General features: G+C 35.4%; 2 protein-coding genes across 2 annotated transcripts in view; one reads left to right on the top strand and one right to left on the bottom strand.

The window, feature by feature from the left end:
- The window catches only part of LOC112053368 (collagen alpha-1(IV) chain), a 36,661-nt gene extending 32,146 nt beyond the window's left edge, over nt 1–4,515 (bottom strand). The window contains exon 1 of the mRNA XM_024092768.2: nt 4,357–4,515. Coding sequence (XP_023948536.2) covers nt 4,357–4,446 — 90 coding nt within the window. The 5' untranslated portion in view covers nt 4,447–4,515. The remainder of the gene's footprint in view (nt 1–4,356) is intronic.
- Nucleotides 4,516–4,526: 11 nt separating this feature from the next.
- The window catches only part of LOC112053362 (collagen alpha-1(IV) chain), a 29,743-nt gene continuing 15,418 nt past the window's right edge, over nt 4,527–18,851 (top strand). The window contains exons 1-5 of the mRNA XM_024092759.2: nt 4,527–4,635; nt 4,789–4,828; nt 12,651–12,923; nt 13,556–13,798; nt 14,045–14,266. Of these exons, the coding sequence (XP_023948527.2) occupies nt 4,616–4,635; nt 4,789–4,828; nt 12,651–12,923; nt 13,556–13,798; nt 14,045–14,266 (798 nt within the window). The 5' untranslated portion in view covers nt 4,527–4,615. The remainder of the gene's footprint in view (nt 4,636–4,788; nt 4,829–12,650; nt 12,924–13,555; nt 13,799–14,044; nt 14,267–18,851) is intronic.

Genomic DNA, 18,851 nt, shown 5'->3' with positions numbered 1-18,851 from the left:
TAAGCCGAATATGGGTTGATAATGAATGATGATCTTTTTTTTACGTAAACTTAGAAGGTTGAATTTTCACAACCGTAGACCTAACTATACGGTTTAAATTTCAACTTGATACCTCCACGCATTCCTGAAATAAAGTGTCTTGACAGACATACATCAGTGGCGTGCATTAGGTTGTCGATCAGGGTATGTACTAGTAGGAAAATTAACCAAGCTGGGAATTAATAAGCATTAAGAAAACAACTCTTAGGGTATGCAGTACTTTAATTCATGTGTGGAGTGCACGCCACTGACGTACAGATAGACAGATGGACAACAAAGTAATCTTATAAGAGTTCCGTAAATATTCGATAATAACTTTCGATAATTTAGTATATCTATTTTTGAAGTAGGTATACTATTTTTACTTTAAAAACACCGTAGATTTTCTTAGTTTAATTTAAAAAAGCCATAACAATTGATGGATTAAAGATACGAGGACTAGTCATGATAGAAGCCTAACAACCATTCTAGAAAATATTAAGATCTGTATTGACAGTTTAAAGCTATACGTACTATCTACGATTTTTTATGTTATCCCCAATTTTACACCCAATTTTATTACATTATTTAGCTAATTAATAATTTTATTTTGAACTAAACTTATATTATACGTATTTTTTAAAAAGTTAAATAGCCTATGACACTGTCAAATAACGTTACTTTCTCTTGGTATTATTATATTAGAACTAGCGGACGCCCGCGACATCGTCCGCGTGAAACTCGATGTAAACTTTCAACTACCCCTACCCAACTCTACCCCTACCCTACCCTACCACACTATACCCTACCCTACCACCCTACCCTACCTATCCACATCCATATCCTATCTCACTAATATTATAAACGCCAAAGTTTATATGGATGTATGTTTGTTACTCTTTAACGTCGCTACTACTGAAACGATTTTGCTGGAATTTGGAATGGAAATAGATTTTACTCTGTATTAACAAATAGGCTAATTTTCATCCCGGAAAAATCCATGGTTTCCGCGAGATTTGGGGAAAATTGAATTCCACGAGGACGAAGTCGCGGACGTCCTAGTTAATATTATAAATACGGAAGTTCATTTATTTGTCTATCTGTAACCATTTTACGGTTTAATATTGAATTTGAAAGTGCTGAATCGATTCTGACGAATTTTAGAAGCTTTTTATCGCAAAAATATAAATAGAGGGCGGAGAAATAGGGTTCCAAAGTTTATATAAGGAAAATCTTTTAATCTGAATTTATATTTATAAAAATTGATACATGTATTGTAAGAGAAATATAAATAATAAAGTGTTTTATAAATTTTCCCTTATTACAACAAATTAGGACACATCAGAATTTTTTTTTTATAAAAAATTACAGACCGTGAAATAACTCTCTATAGACCAGGCGCTCTGAGGTATTGAGTGTATATAATTTGAGGACCGCTGTTTACAGTTTTGAACTCAGAAAAACATGCAGATTACGATTCTGCATATTGCCAGGAGGTTTGTTGGTCCATTCTCTCGTTACACACTACCCCCTTTGACGTCGAGGGATCGGACTGAACAGACTGCGGTTCTCAAATTATGTACACTCGATGCCTCACAGAACCTGATCTACTATTTGTTGAGCAGACCAGACTGCTTGAAATCGGGTGCTCCAATTTGAATTCTATAGAGTTCTTATGTAAAATCCTATTATTGACTATGTCATAATTTGTCAACTAATGGTCACCCTAACCAAACATCAAAGAATCATGTCCGGTCACTTAATGAAACTTAAAAACCCTATTTTTAGGTTTAATAACCAATAATAGCTGCATTAGGTTCATTCATCATCATCATTATCATCATCATCATCATCATCATCATCATTAACAACCCATAATATTTGGTCACTGTTAAGCATGTCTCCTATCACTCTATCAGATTGAGAGAAGGTTATGCCTTAGTCTACCACGCTGGCCAAATGTGGATTGGCAGACTTCACACTCGCAGAGAATTAAGAAAAATCTCAGTTTTGCACGTTTCCTCACGATGATTTTCCTTCACTGTTTGAGACACGCGCTAATTTCTTAAAATGCACATGAAAACTTGGAGGTGCATGCCCATGAAGGCAGAGGTCATATCCACTGGGATATCACGTCGGCTTAGGTTGAGTGGAGCTTAATATCACATTAACTCTAGTCTATCAACTTCAAAGGGCCGACTTTCAATACGCTAGTTTGTTAAACGTTGAGTGATTCTAGTTGAATATTAGCGTATCCATTTTTTTATGGGATGCCGATTTTAAATAAACGGTTCATTAATACGGAAATATTGTATTAATGGACATGACACCATGTATATGAGTACGTAGGTACCCATTGTAAGTTAGATATGTCATTTAAAAGTTTGATTCCTCCTAGAGGCTTTAGGAAAATTATGTTAAAACCGTAAATAATGAAATCTGTACAATAAATATTTTTAATAATGGTAATTATTTTTTTAGTATTACATAAAACTTGGTATGCCAAGTTTTACAAATGTAACTTGAAAAATAAAAGACTCCATACAAACTTTCAACCCCCTTCTGATTTAATTTTCGCGACAAGTATAACCTTCTTCTTTGAATTTCTGCTACCTGGATAGGTCAATAAAAATACGGACAGACAGACAGACAAAAGTAAAAAAAAATGTTTTTGGCTTCAGTATCGATTATAACGGTCTCCAACTAAAATTTTCAAAATATCCTCAATGTACTGAATTTCAACTGTTACAGTTTTATTATATAATGAATGCGAAAATATTGATAGAAAGAGGTGAAATAGGGGTTGAAAGTTTATATCGACATTCACGCGGACGAAGTCGCGGGCGTCCGCTAGAAAATGATAATATTTCTAAGTATTACCGACCACTATCAACTGGCTTATTCACTATTTTTGTCTTTATTATCAACCTATTAAAATAAATATCACATCAATTGACATACTTTCAATTGTAAACTAGCATACATCAAGGATAGTGAATTAGACGTCAAAGAAAACAAAGCTTACAATTAATTTAGATAAAGCTTGTTTCATTGTGATCAGCCTCGAGGAAAAATGCTAACCGAAAAAAACCTAATTATATGCGGACGAAGCACGGTGGTCCGCTGGCTACCAATACAACAAAAAGTTAAGAAAAAGCGTTGGTTGCGAAAGATTTCTTATGAATGGAGTTCTATTCAGAGCTTCAGAGAGCTCGAGCTCAATTCGAGCTCAATAAATATAGTCGATTCTCGCAAAATTATCCTACTTTCAGCTCTATCAAAGTTATTTTTATATTAATAACAGTAAGACTAAAAAGAGAAGAAAAAGAAAAGAAGAGGAAGACCATTATGTAGATTGAGAGACGACCTAGTAGAGTATGAGCCCTACATACCAAAAGACTAATCCGAAACTGTGGAAGAGTTTGGGGGAGGCCTTTGCCCGGAAATGGGATGGTTTACAAATAAAAAAATAAAAATAATGTATACATAATATATAATAATAATAATAATAATAATAAATAAATCAATCAATAATCAGGCTAAAACAAATAATAGTAAAACTATATCAGCTAAGGTAGAGAGAGAGAGAGAGAGAAAGGTCAAGAGGTAGAGTGATATTATTATTATTACAAGTTATTCTTTGTAAAAAAATATAAAAAAATTGCAATTATAGGTGATGAATCTGTAAAGTCATAATAAGATTGAATAAGGATGTCAGATTCCAAAACATTGATGATTACAAACAACTTCTTTGTCTATCACTTTAGAAGAGTTTCACAAATAAACTCAACAAAAAGAATAATTATTTTATGTCGGCTGTTAAGTCTCCGTACCTTTTTAAACACAAGAAATTGAGGTATTGCATAGAGTTAGTCCTCAGCCACAACTCAGATAGAGTTAGCATGACTGAAATTCAGGCAAGTCAAGCCAAAAGTTCTTAATAATTGATCTCAATTTGTGATCGTTACAAACACACAAAAAATATAGACAATATTTTTTGAGGAAATGAGATAACTACCCCTATCCAGGTAGCAGAAATGTCCTATGTCAAGCTTCAATGTTATCATCATATTGTTATCACAGGCACAATATGATTGTCACCCTTATTAGAAATTATTATACCAGTATAATATTTACCAAACAATTTTGATATATTTATGTCTGTTTGCACGGTAGCTACTTTTTACATCAATAAATTAGATATGTATCTGAGAAATAGACTAAAACCCTACAAATCTCGTTAGAAGTGTATCGTGTATGAAAGCAGCGAACCCGTTGAACTCTTTTCGATGAAGGTGAGGTCTATAGTATCTTAGGGGTAGTGAAAAGCTTACTTACAGCAGAAGCTGGTGAGATCCATTGAAACAGCAGGATGGCTGCCGGCACGAGGTGGATCGCTCGCAGGCGCGCGCGCGCCGGACCCGACATGGCTGCGCCGCACTACTAGTGGCGCGCGCCCTGCCAGCCCGCGGCGGGCGCCCGGCGCGCGCGGGGCGGGGGCGGCGCGGGCTGCCCGCCGCCCGAGCACTCCTCTTTCCTTAGTATCCCGACATAAACGGCGCGCGCGCACGGGACAGCCGCCGCGCGCTTCGGGGCCATGGCGGTCCACGTACTTTGGTAAGCTTAAAAATTTGCAAACTTCCTATATATTTTTTTTAAGTCTATAAAGATTTCCAAATAATAATTTACATGTAAATATTTAATTTTTTTAAATTATAAGATAGATTTAAATTTAAATTATGATATTTTTACATCTATTATTTTTTTTAGGTTGGTGGCTGCTTTGGTGTCTATAAGTGAAGTGAGTCCGGTGAGTTGTTTTTTTTTATTTTACAAATTTTCAAGCCAATACTGAGTAACTTAGTGAGGGACTTTTGGTAAAAGTTTTGCTGGAATTAGGGAACGCCGTGCGGGACGGCGAAAGGGCGAGCGGCTGACTGGTCGGTCCGCTAAAATTCGTCCTTTTGCAATTTCTTCAAAATGCAGACAGGGCCGGTTATAAAGCGCAGCTATACTCAAAATAATAAAACTATTATTATTATAATATCTCTTTCCAATCACTAAATTTCTTTAGTTATATCTTTGTACATAACGTATTCATAATTATATGAAACCGACAAAGTTTATCACTCGGATGTTAAGTGCCGTCATTGCGCAAACCGTCACTATAAAATAAGTACAGCTAAGTAAATAAGAACAAAGCATCATTATTATCAGATACATATTCATTATAAATATTGTAATTTATATAATTATAATAAATTAATTTGAACATACGCTATCAAATATTAGGCACATACTTTTGAAACAGAACTTTTATTTTTACTTACGTTTCCAGAGAGAAAAAAATTCAACAACAAAAGTTTTATCAAAATCATGATTCCAAAACTATTAATGTTTTTTCAAGTGCTAGTGTTATACCTAGTTATTTACACGATAGTAAAACACAATCTAAGTTTTTGCCTGTCTGTTTCTCCGCGCTAATCGTTAGAACGGCTGGAGCGTTTTTGATAGGACTTTCACTGGGAAATGGAGAAGGTTATTAAGCAACAAAGTGGACAAAGTCGCAGGCGTCTGCTAGTGTACAGTAAAAAAATACATGTAACTTACCGGTCCTTAAGTTACTAGAGTAAACGCTTAAAATCGAAGTTATTTTTATAATATTTCTATTTTTGGTTTAGGTACCTACGAATTTATAATAATAGTAGGTAATATTATATAATAATAATATCGAATAGGCATATTTTTTTCGTATCATTCAAATAAATAATTACACATCTACCTATATTGGTTTTGATAATTTTTAAACCTCTCATGTGTCTATCAGTATTATACATAATTATTAGTTGCATAAATTGAAAATATAATAACTAATTGAAGTAAAATAAACTGTAATTATATTAATTATATTGTAAATAATAATGTATATTTCTTTTTTAAAAGAGCAACTGTTGAATTTCTCGCCTGCTCTTCTCAGCAGAACCTGCCGTCCGAACCGGTAGTAGAGTCTTTGCAAATAGGCAAACTTGACTTTGTTTTGATTTTTTTGCCTATTATTTATTATACATAAATAATTTATTTGAATCCAAATTTTATTAGTAACGGACGTCCATAACTTTGTACACGTAGATTATTTCTTTATCATCTCTATGCTAAATTTCATCGAAATCCATTCAGGCTATAACTTATGTAGAGTGCAAAAATCCAAATGGACGAACGAAAAGGTTATTGGCTCGCTCGTATCTAGTAGGTATGAAATGTATACATATATATACATTTCATACCTACTGGTTTTTAATCATAAGTTGGTAGTTACCTATTTGTTTCACTGCAATTTTCATTAGGTCAACAGAAACTTAACGAATCATGAAGCGTGTTCTCAAGTTTCGGTGGAATTTCGATTATACATCGCTACGTATACTTTGAACTTATGTCCTACTACTGATAAAATTATGCCCTAATATAATATAACCTTTTTGACATGTAACTAATGCGGGCTTCAGACTTACAGTATTCACAGTAGACAAAACGGAGACTGTTCAATCGAATAACTATAAACTGTACGGTTTATAGATATTGATTTAAATTTCGATTAGATACACAGCTGCGCAGTTAAAACCAAAGGTCTGTAGTCAGCATACTGCATATGTCGCATTTATTCTCTGAAAATTACTATGAATGTGTATAAAATATATTAGCTACGCGTAAAATATTTGTAACAACAACAAAAATACAACAATTATTGATAAACATTGAGTAGTTTTTGTATAGAAATATCAAATGAAAATATAATATAGTAGAAAATATATACTTGTACTTTTACAACATGATTTTTCAGTATTATTTACTAAAATAACGTTTTTAATCTCAAGAAATGTAAAGCTTTTAAAAGGACGGAGGATTTTCCCAATTCATATATTTTTTTCATGTTTTCCAATTTAGACTTTTATGTCCGGTTGTATAATGTTTTTCTTAATTTAAACATGTTTACTTACTTACTCTTAAAACTTTCCGTTAGACGGTTATTAAAAATGTTTCACTATATTATATTTCTAAGTATTTTTTTTTAATATAAAAAAGCTACGCCCCTAAAAAAAGCTCCGTAAAATCCAGCGTCAGTCTTTAAGAAATATTCTAAAAAATAATTAGCCAGCGGTTCAGCCATTCCCGAGATTAGCGCTTAGCAACACATTTAGCGATTCATTTTTAGGGTTCCGTAGTCCACAAGGAACCCTTATATTTACGTCATATTCGTCCGTCCATCCGCAGTGTAGAGACTATTACTTCTAGAACGCTGTAAATTAGAATGAATATGAACATTGACAATGTGAACAAAGTAGTTAAATAAAATTTTAAAAAATATTGTTTTTAGGGTATCTCCCCTACATGTAAAGTGGGAATGATTTTATTTTACTCGTTAATTTCGGTATCTTTGGATAGGTCTTTGAAAGATATGAGGGGTATTTTACCAACATTTTTCGATATTTAATTGAAAAATATGTATTTGGCTTTTAAGAGATAATTTTTGTTAAAGTCAAGTGTCCCCACCCTCTACCGGCTAAACGGTTATTAACAATAGAAAATTGATGAAAGTATGAAATTACAAGGCAAACTATAACGGCTACTTAAAAAGTCATAGACGTCCAACTTAAAAAAACGTAGTTGGAAATCGAAAATTGCATACTAATTCCGTTGTTAATTAAAAAGATAAAGTTGTTATTGTTAGTAAGATAACTACTCAGAGTCTGTTAAAACTAGAAAGATGAAATTGGGTATGGGTATATATTAGGGTGTCCCTTATATGGGCAAAAAAAATTTTTTTTTAGATATTAAAACGCATACCCCCTATTTTTTTTTAGACTACCTAGACTAACTTAAATACAAAATTTAATCTTCCTACGTCAACGTTAACCCGTGCCGACAGGGCCCGGAAGATTTAAAAAGTTTCGGTTTTTGGCCCTTTCCGTTATATAACTAAATAAATTGAAATACTCAATTTTCTATAAAATATTTATTAAAAGATAAAATTACAGATCAGGCAGGATAGTTTTTTTAGGATTAGTCTCATTTTACAGTCCGGATACAGAGTTCTATGCTCCTGAACACAACGAAGCAAAAATTGCTTTTGCTCTTCCTTTGCAGTATCAAACCACGAAATCTTGGATAAGTTTTACAGCTCTTTATAGTCGTATCTTTGACAGCCCTTAAAGAAAGCACTTTCTTTTTTGCTTCTGTATAGGTAACATCCCATCCCCCACTTCATCCCATAAAGAAATGGGTGTCTGGGGGAACGCCTTATCAATTTTTAATCGACTAAATAAATTTGTGCTCTTGACAGACACAAAATCACTAAATGATTTTCTTGCATCAATAAATAAGACAGTATTAACAAATTATATATTTCTCCAAATGAAATTAAAATTGGCAGGCGTTCTTCTTTAGAACTTCTTACGTCAAGTCCAGGTAATAATTTCCCATCCCAGTGAACGGTCACCATTTCAAGCATATTATTCTGAAAATAGGATTTAATAGATTCTGCTCTATACTTTCGACCCTGTATGCGAATACGTTAAATAGACGACATGTATGTCGGGTAATCATCACAGCCAAGATCTAGTGCTTCTGCCACAGCCTGAAGTAGAATATAGAATAGAATAGACAGAATCCCTTATGCTTAATTGACATCTATCTAAAGCTGCAACTATCTTAGGCTTTCCTTCCTCTTTTTGTAGTAGTTTCTGAACATACCGTTTGAGAGGTGGATGCCAAGTAGTCCTCAAAACTTTCATTAGAGCTGGTAAGTTGTTCTTGATGTCCCTCCGATTGAATAACATGTTGCGTTCTAACTGATGACGATAAACCTCCAAAATACATTTGCTCACATCTTTTTTTCTCTTCATTTAATTTGCTTTGTCTTGCCCTTTCTTCTTTTTCGACCAACTTTTTGTCTACACTCGCTAAACATCCTGGATGCCCTGGTTCTCATTGTTTTTGTAAAAAAATTTCGTGTTCTTCAATTTTAATCCGTTCTAAAGCATCAGCGTGCGCTATGTCAAATAATCAAAGCAAACCAAGCACGGTGAAGATCAACATTATTTATTACCCAGTTAGGTATATATATAGCTCTGGTAGGGATTCTAGCTTTTTTTCAATATACAATACACTCCCGAATTAACACTTTCACTAATAGACAATTTCACTTCGCGAATGTTAAACTTATTGCTAGAACTTGACGATTTGACGGTAGCTTTGAGCCTGTTATTTGATAATTCGTGTCACTAACTAAGAAAATACATTTTTTGTTACTTCTTAAATCCACTGCCATCTTTTAAATGTAAAACAATACGTGTTAATCGCAAGAATAAATGACAACAAATGACAAATGCCGCGAGTACGCGCCGCTACTATGTATGAACATGTTTCGATGCAAGTCGGCACGGGTTATCGTTCTTCAATTAAGGTAAAAATAATATTTTCGAGTGTTTTAGGGGCAAATGAACAAAACTAGGACCTATGCGTTACAAATTTAAAACTTTGAAAAATAAGGGACACCCTAGTATATATATTAATTTCATCTATAAAACGGTAAAATAAAGTTAAAAAAAATTTTTTTTGGGTTCTATCCTTACATGCAATTTGATCCTTACATGCAAAATGAGGATGATTTTTTTATCGTCTATCCCATGGTGTGGGTTATGGTTATCGGTGTTTTTGTGGATTACTTAAGGGATTAAAGTGCTAACTTAATCTACGGAACCCTACACTGCGCGGGGTCGACACGCACTTGGCCGCTGTTTATATACATAGATATACTTACTATCACTATCCTATTACCAATATTAATGAACTAGCTGACCCGGTGGACTTCGTACCAGCTACTTGTCGAATTGGCAAGTCTCATACAAAGTTACCAATTTTGTTTTTTCGACATTTCCTAAATCGAATTTAATAATCATTTGACCAATTGAAGACTACATGACCAACAAATAACCTAGGCTATATTTTATCCCCTAACGACGCATCTCACTGACAACCCATGTTCGGCTCACTATTGTGTGTTGAGCACGAGTCTCCTCTCAGAATGAGAGAGGTTAGGCTAATAGTCTACCACGACAGCTTTTTGCCGGCCTCCGTAGCGCAGTGGTATGCGCGGTGGATTTACAAGACGGAGGTCCTGGGTTCGATCCCCGGCTGGGTAATGGTCTGGCTGGTAGGATGCTTCGGCCGCGGATAGTTACCACCCTACCAGCAAATACGTACCGCCAAGCGCTTTAGCGTCCCGGTACGATGTCGTGTAGAAACCGAAAGAAGTGTGGGGTTTCATCCTCCTCCTAACAAGTTAGCCCGATTCCACCTTAGATTGAATCATTACTTAACATCAGGTGAGATTGTAGACAAGGCTCAAGGCTTGTAGACAAGCTAACTTGTAAACAATAAAAAAAAGAAAAAAAAAATAGGTATACAGGTTTCCTCACGATGTTTTTCCTTCACCGTTTGAGACACATGATATTTAATTTCTTAAAATGCACATAACTGATAAGTTAGAGGTGCATGCCCTGGGCCGGATTCGATACTACACACTCCGAATCGAAGGCAGAGGTCGTATCCACTGAGCTATCACGACTCTAGGACACATCTACACAGAAACTATTTTTAGACCAACATTTGGAATATTAAATATAATTTAATTGTCGGACATAACCATAAATATCTGACATCGGCTTTTAATGAATTTGATATTATGACCCTAGCTCGCCAACCCACATTGGAGCAGCGTGGTGGGTCAAAGCTCCATACTCCCTCTCCACTAAGGAGAGAGAACTGGTCCTGTAGTGGTCTTTTAATATAGGCTGATAATATCTACTGGTGATAATTGATAGGTAGCTAAATAAATCAGCTGACTGTAATGCTAGCCAATCACCATCCAATAAACTCACATACCCGCAACGCTGACGCTTTGACATCCGATAAAACTGATCGTGTGTTGGTCGCGATATGCATGAAGTGGATTTATCGGTTGGTGAGTGGCTAGCATAACAGGATTGGTAATACCTAGCTAGGTACTCTATACCTACATATTTCATCATCATCATCATCAACTCATACTCGGCCCACTGCTGAGCTCGAGCCTCCTCTCAGAATGAGAGGGGCTAGGCCAAATAGTCCACTACGCCTGCCCAATGCGGATTGGAAGACTTCACACACGCAGAGAATTAAAAAAATTCTCAGGTTTCCTCACGATGTTTTTCCTTCAACGTTTGAGACGTGTGATATTGGATTTCTTGTAGGTAATGCACATAACTGAAAAGTTGGAGGTGCCCCTGGCCGAATTCGAACCTACCAAATCGAAGGCAGAGCTTACATCCACTGGACTACCACGGCTCGGCCTAAGTTTAGGTTACGATAAAAATTGTTGTTGAATATTTAAACCAAAAGTATATTGAACATGGCTAACGCTAACGATGGTGTCATATTACAAGCAAAAGTGCACACACCACATAATATCGGATAGCTACTAAACACTATTTGAAACATTTCATAATTCCAATCTATGTGAATCATTCTAGGTACTAATACTCATATAGCAGTCACCCGTGACTTGGTTCACGTGTAATATTTTATCCTATAACTATGATTTGTTTCATCCGTTTCATTTGTTTCCGTTTCGTCATTTAGATGAACTAAAGCATACGAAAGCTTACAAAGAAAGACGAAAGCATACAATATATTTGTATGCTTTCGTCCGAATTCTGTTTTTTTTTATTTTTTACAAATTAACCCTTGACCTCACCTCACCTGATGGTAAGTGATGATGCAATCTAAGATGGAAGCGGAATAAATTAGGAGTATTTAAATCCACACCCCTTTCGGTTTGCTAAATCGTATCGGAACGCTAAATCACTTGCGATGCGTCTTTGGCGGTAGGGTAAAATAAAAATCTATATTCAGTTATTTCAAGTAGGATTAGTTTTCAAGCACTTTGAAACGTCAAGGTAGACTATCTGTAAAGACTCTACCACAGATTCGGAAGGCAGGTACTGCTGAGAAGAGCCGGCAAGAAATTCAGCAATTGCTCTTTTGAAAAATCATACAGCATTATAATTTACAAATTGCTAACATTATTACAAATTTACAATTTTTTTTATAATTAAGGTCATTCATTGTGATGAGTTCCTCTATAATTTCATATAAATAAAATTGAAAATCGTCTATGAAAAGATAAAAAAATATAGTTATTTTTTTATTTTGTAGTGTCATCTTTCTCTCTGTCTGACTGTCTGTTTGTCGTTGCTAACCTAATGAACGGCTTTACTAATTTTAATATTACTTTTCCTGGAAGATAGATATATAATTTGTTTTTGTTGTCTTGAATCGGGAAATGAATCCTGGACTTGTTTATTCGAACCACAGCTGAACTGGTATATAATAACCAGGTAGTTACTTTCGTATACTATAGTAGAAAGATTTAGATAGATAAAATAACATCTCTTGAAATAATGTATTTTTAGTGTTTTGCTTGAAAAAAAAATATATTTTTCATTAATAACAAAACCCGGTTACAAAATATTGATGCGTAAAATTTTCAAAACGTATCTATTAATATGTACGTAACTATTCCTTTGTTTCTTTAGCAACAAGATGATTACGGACGGTCGGACTGGATGTCACAGAGTGAATATGACCCAACTGTAGATGAAAATCCCTTTTACGGCTTGTCGAGAAGGCCCGACTACCCTATATCGCCGCCACCGTCGCAACCACCGCCGCCGCGGCAGCCCCCGAGTTTTGGTCAGAACTTCGCCGTCTACGATCCTGAGACGAGACGGCGGACGACGGCGTTCGATCGCAACTGCACAGCACCAGGTTGTTGCGTGCCTAAATGCTTTGCCGAGAAGGGTAACCGAGTGAGTAATTTAATTTATCATAACAACTAGCAGACCCGACATTATTTCGCGTTTTAACCGACTTTAAAAAAAGGGTGCTAAACCGACTCGTGTTAATATAAGCCATACAGATTTAGGTTTTTCAGACAGTGTTCTATAATGTAAGTAGTTCTGTCAGATACGGCTTAAATTTACACGAATCGGTTTAGCACCGCCTTCAAACTGATCAGCAGGTAGAATATGTTCTACCTGCTGATCAGTAGGTATATCATATTATCAGTAAGTACATCATATTAAGATATGATTTTATTTTTCGCTTTTTAGTTTAATCGGTATACGTTTTCTGTTTTTGAAGTCGGTTGTATTTCTATTATTAAAATTTGTCAGCATCTACGTACCACAAATATGACATCAGAGTTAAGAGAGCGCGCACGATAAGTTTGCGCGCTCTCCTCCTCCATCTTGTCCTCCATCTTTATCTATCTCTTGGCGGGTATAAGAGGTCACTAATGCTGGCAACATAGTTAAGAAGTCGACAAAACCGGTTTCTGCGACAAATCACAGGCGCACTTATTTATACTAAATATTTTACCTACTAATATACCTACACGAAATAATACCAGATATAATATTTTGAATCATTTTTATCACAGGGACGTCCTGGCTCGCCTGGACCGCAGGGGCTGCGAGGTCTTCCGGGACATGAAGGAGCAGAAGGGCCTCAAGGTTCCAAAGGTCAGAAAGGTCAAGTGGGTCCACAAGGCCCAAGGGGTCCAAAAGGCGAACGAGGAAAACCGGGAGCACAAGGTTATAGTGGATTAATAGGCCCCCCGGGTGCGCAAGGAGAACCAGGTTTTCCTGGAATACCTGGTAGAGACGGATGTAACGGAACGGATGTGAGTTAAAAACTTTGTATTTATTTTTAATATTACATAGTAATACTGGCTGACTCTTAACCCCGACCTGCCAATGCTAATCTATTGTTAATAAATGACACTAATTATATTGTAACAGTTCATTCATCTAATCCGGGCCCTTAATGACAAATGGTCGGTCTCCTTTCCGTGATGGCATCAAACATTACTTCTGTATGTTCCCTTTCTAATTCTTTCGAAATTCTTGATAAAATATTTGGTTTTCAGGGAGAACCTGGTTTAATTGGGCCCAAGGGATCACAAGGTCCACGCGGAATTCCTGGACTGAAGGGTGACAGAGGTGACAAAGGCGAGCCAGCTCATATAGGACGATTTTCAAAAGGACAAAAAGGAGAACCAGGAGCTGATGGTATGCAAGGTCCACAAGGTCCGGTTGGTCCAACTGGGCCTGCAGGACTACCTGGACCGAAAGGAAACACTGGACCTTTGGTAAGACTTTATTCAATAATAAATGCCGTTTTTAAAAATATATAGGTGCCTACTTAAAATAACATACATCCACAACGTTTTTTTTGTTAAAATAACGTTAATAACTACTGCAACTACTATACTAATATAACCGTTTTCCCCCCAAAGGGCAGAAAACGATTATTTAGATTTCAGCCGAAGCTTGATCCACTTACGAGATTACCCTCCAAATTTTGCCCGTTTGCAGTGTTCCTACCCTACATTTCATTGGGTAAATGAGGTTTTGACATAACATCACGCCGTCATCCGCCGGCATGTCGCTTGACAGTTGTCAATGTCAATCAGTACTCTCGTAAGCCGGCAAGGCATGAAATTTTAGTGGATCAAGCTTCGGCTGAAACCTAAATAATCGTTTTCTGCCCTTTGGGGGGAAAACGGTTATATTTAGGTGTTCGAGCCTTCAGCTTGATCCACTTACGAGATGTGTTTATATTCTGCCGGCGATGGCAAGGCGTACTGTGATGACCATTTTTATGATAGTAAAAGAAATGATAATCATTATACATGTAAATTAATGATCAACGACGTTTAAATTATCAGTATATATATCAGTATATTATCAGTGATTATCATAGAGACAAAATATTTTTCTCATCTCTGAAGTAATTAACTAGATATCAAATTTAATTGATTTTAAAATTATTGTCATTTAATTAATCACAGTTATTAATGTAGATTTCACCCAAAAGTAACGCACATATTTTTATTAATTGATATTTTATTTAATGGTAAAAACAAAACCTATACAACCCATATATTCATTTAAATTGGTGTAAATATGCTGCACTTAATGCTGTAAAGTAGTAAAGTAAACCTCAAAACATCTGAGGAACTTCTTCAAGACAGCGTAGATATATTGACTACCTACTTTAAATTTCTATTGTATTTTATTAAATTTGTATTTACAGATGCTTTTAAAATTATCTGAGAAAGCTGAAAACGTGCTAATTTCAATAAGCTTCGCAGTTATACCGAAATGACTGCGAGCAGCTACTTTAATCTTTGTCTTCTGCTAGACATAACAAACAAACCAGATTCATTGACATGTCCAATAATTTCTTTACCCAAATATAACAAATTTGTAATATCAGTTTGTACTAATAGATATAGCCCTCTGACTACATAAAGTTAACCAAACCAATGTTTGATCTGTAATTTGTCAGAACCGTACTGTGTATAGTCAAAACATGAACTCTCCACTCAAGATAAAAACAAGGAGTCATGACATGCTACTTAAAATAAGCTATCAGTTGAGTATTTAAATAGACTCATAGGTGACCAACCATGTTAGAGGTTTTGGTTTTAAAATTGGTTTCAATGCTAGTCTAACTTTAGGTTGATCAAGTACCTAGGTATTTATCTACTCGATAATTTTTGGGTTTAAAAACCTATTTGACTAAGGATTTCTAAAGATCAATAGTTCTGAGTACGAGTTCTGATTTATTTATTAAGTATTTGCTAAAATGAAGTCCTACCGAAGTAGGATCTAACTGTTAACCCATTCCAACATATCCAGGCTTGATTACACGTATTAATTGTGAATTTACGCCAAGCTGTTTCTAAAATATTCTGTCCTCTGTTGCCAAGGACCTTAGTAGTACAGCAAGCACATACAATATGTTACTGAATGTGACCTGTTGGTACTCGCGAAAGAAATGTTAGATTGTTAATTGTAAATGGTTGGCTCTTGGTTCTCTGGTACAATGGAGACCTGGAGAAGAGGAAAATCATAAACTTTCTCTCCTATCTGGAGCTACCAGAAGATAGGTTCTCAAGCAGTGATTAAGATGTCTCGAATTGAAGGTACTAGCGTTGAAGATGGAAATAAGCTAGGGCCACCACAGCCTTTAGTTTAAGTCTTTGCTGAAGACGTCGACGAATGGGCAATACTAGAAAAGCAATCATATTTTAGATTGGTTAGATCACTGCCCTTGTACTGGTAAACAAGTCTACTTCTGGTTTTTCCATCACCTTGAATGTTGTCTGAAGAGCTTCGTAACTTTAGAATTTAATCTAGCAATTCTAATAATCGGTATAGACCCGTCTATAATCCCAGAAAAGTACCTGGCTTAGGTATATTTGAAGTTGGTTAGCTAAATCTAGAATTTACTGCTTAATGCAAAGAGGTATAGATTTATATATTTGTTATCTTCTTGAAATATTGCATACAGTTTCTTCTATCTAAGGTCCTTTCTCACTCTCTCTCTCATAGAAAATCCAATACAATCCATAATATCTCTTTAAGCTTGTGTCAAACATGTTGCCGTTTATTTTAGAAACTGTTTATGAATATTAAGTTTCTTATAGTTCTCTACTGAATCCTACTGCATCTGATGTTATAAAATTTCAAGTAGATGGTCTTCTCTAATACGTATGTAGATATATTGTATAATGTATACTGAATGAGGCGAGGAGCATGCATAATTTATAAATATTATACACTGCTATAACAGTTGCAAGCCACCATGCCCACCAGCGAAATTTCTTTATGAGTAAGTAGCATTTCTTGACTGTTCTTTTGTACTCTCTTTGGCGACATACAGGCGATATTTTCCTATTTGTGTTGACATGAGATTGACATGACATTTTCGATAGTTTATATAGATACCACCCAATATTGGGTAGCTGTATCTACCACCTATATGATGAATAGGGGCAGTATGCTTGAATCGTTGTTAAAAAGAATATCATCTATAAGTAAAGTAACTAAGTATAAGTAGGATGAAATCTGAATTACTTAGCTAAATATATATCCATTAACAAATCTATACAGAGTTATCATTCTACAAAGTAGACATTTTTCAAAAGTTTAAGAACAGAAACCGTCTATGAGGCAGGGAAAGATGTGGCTTGTGATACCTTTGCCTGTACATTCAAGATATATAAAGCGACGGAATGATTGTATCGGCAAATCAAATAAGCTTTTGTGGGCAAGAGTAATTAATTAATACGGCCATATTTTCCCCTTGAAGGAGAAGAAAATATTTATTCGTTCCTAACTCTCTTAATTTCCCCACAGTATATGTATTATATGAAAAAAAATTCCATAGATTAATTTTTAATCTATCATATATGACATTTTGATTGACAAACTTAGAGAAGAAATGCAAACAAAGTGTAATTTTAGATCCAGGCACACTTAATTAAGTGCATGAATATTTTGAGCACTAAGATCTTTTCTGACTTCAAATATAATTTATTTATTTTTCCTTCTCATATTTAGTTCGTGGACATTTTCTCGAGCCAGAGCTTCTATGGAGTGACCTGTTTTAATTGGGTCTGGTACCGGGAATCGAACCCGAGCCTTTATGTGTGAGCCAAGTATCTAGCCAATAATGACTAACCCATACCGGAAAATATTTATTTATTACATCTTGCATTTTAATATGATAAAGCCAGTTGACTTTCGGTGGCTAAATGGGTGTTGTACAGTGAAATACATTGCAAAAGATTGTGGAATCTCTTATTTGAGGCTTTATATATAGGTCACAGGCATTGTATGATTTCCACCCTTTTTGTATCTAAAGTGCAGTCATGTATCACGAGTATCTGAAGTGCAACATTTACTGTCACTGTCACTGCATTATGAAGTGAATGTCTGTGAACGCGGGGTCATCTTTGCTAATGCACTATTTAGTATTATCTTCAGTCAAGTGAAGACTGGACTGTTATTGTATATTCGAATATTCGCGAAGCTTCTGGGAATGATATCCTTGCTTGGCTAGGAATTTTTACTGCATGTCCCATTTTGCTTTAAGATAAAGTATTTATCAAAATAAAAAGATTAGTTTCCTGGTCTTGCTTGTCTTGCTAAGATAATCTTCTAACTGAACGGGAGCAATCCAACAACATTCAGTATTTATATACTCTCATAACATTGTATGATGCTTGGTTCTAAGATTTTATTACGTTGCTCCAATAAACTTTCTGTGCAAAGTAAATTTTTCTTCCGATACAGTCAAGACGAGGCAACTTCGTCCATAAGGAAGGCCATCAACTGGATCTCTTAAAATATACAAAGCCTCTCAAAATAGAGGAAGGGCAGTAAGGACAAAGAACATCCGTTTTAAAGAACCTATTATCGTATGCATCGATCAGAAAGATTTGTTTCATTGTTGAAAGTAGGAAATGAATCAGGACTCACAGCAGTAGTTAAATAATTATGTTCTATGTTACTTCAAATGATAAGTATGCTTTTGCGTTCTCTAAGCCCATGCGAGCTTTAGACACTATAAACATGCGGTAGATGGAGAGTAGGTATAGTGAAACGCAGTAAACGCGTAATTTTCATATTCCACTGAAATCTTTTCTTCGAACACATCCAGGTTTGATGTGTTACCAATGAGCTTCAATATTGATAGTAAAAATTCATCAAGCATTTATAACTTTCTTAAAGACTCCCAATCAACTTGAGTTTACATACGTTATGTATTCCATGATCTATAAAGATCGTCATCAAGCTGATTACTGACGTTCAGGGACCCTGGTAATTGAAGAGTACCCAAATACGCGCCTTAGACTTCAGGCGCGCAGCCGACAAGGCAGC

This window comes from Bicyclus anynana, chromosome 3 (genome assembly GCF_947172395.1).
Source record: "Bicyclus anynana chromosome 3, ilBicAnyn1.1, whole genome shotgun sequence".
Lineage (NCBI taxonomy): Eukaryota > Metazoa > Arthropoda > Insecta > Lepidoptera > Nymphalidae > Bicyclus > Bicyclus anynana.
The sequence above is the reverse complement of the archived record's forward strand: the minus strand, read 5'-3'. Positions and strand labels throughout refer to the sequence as shown.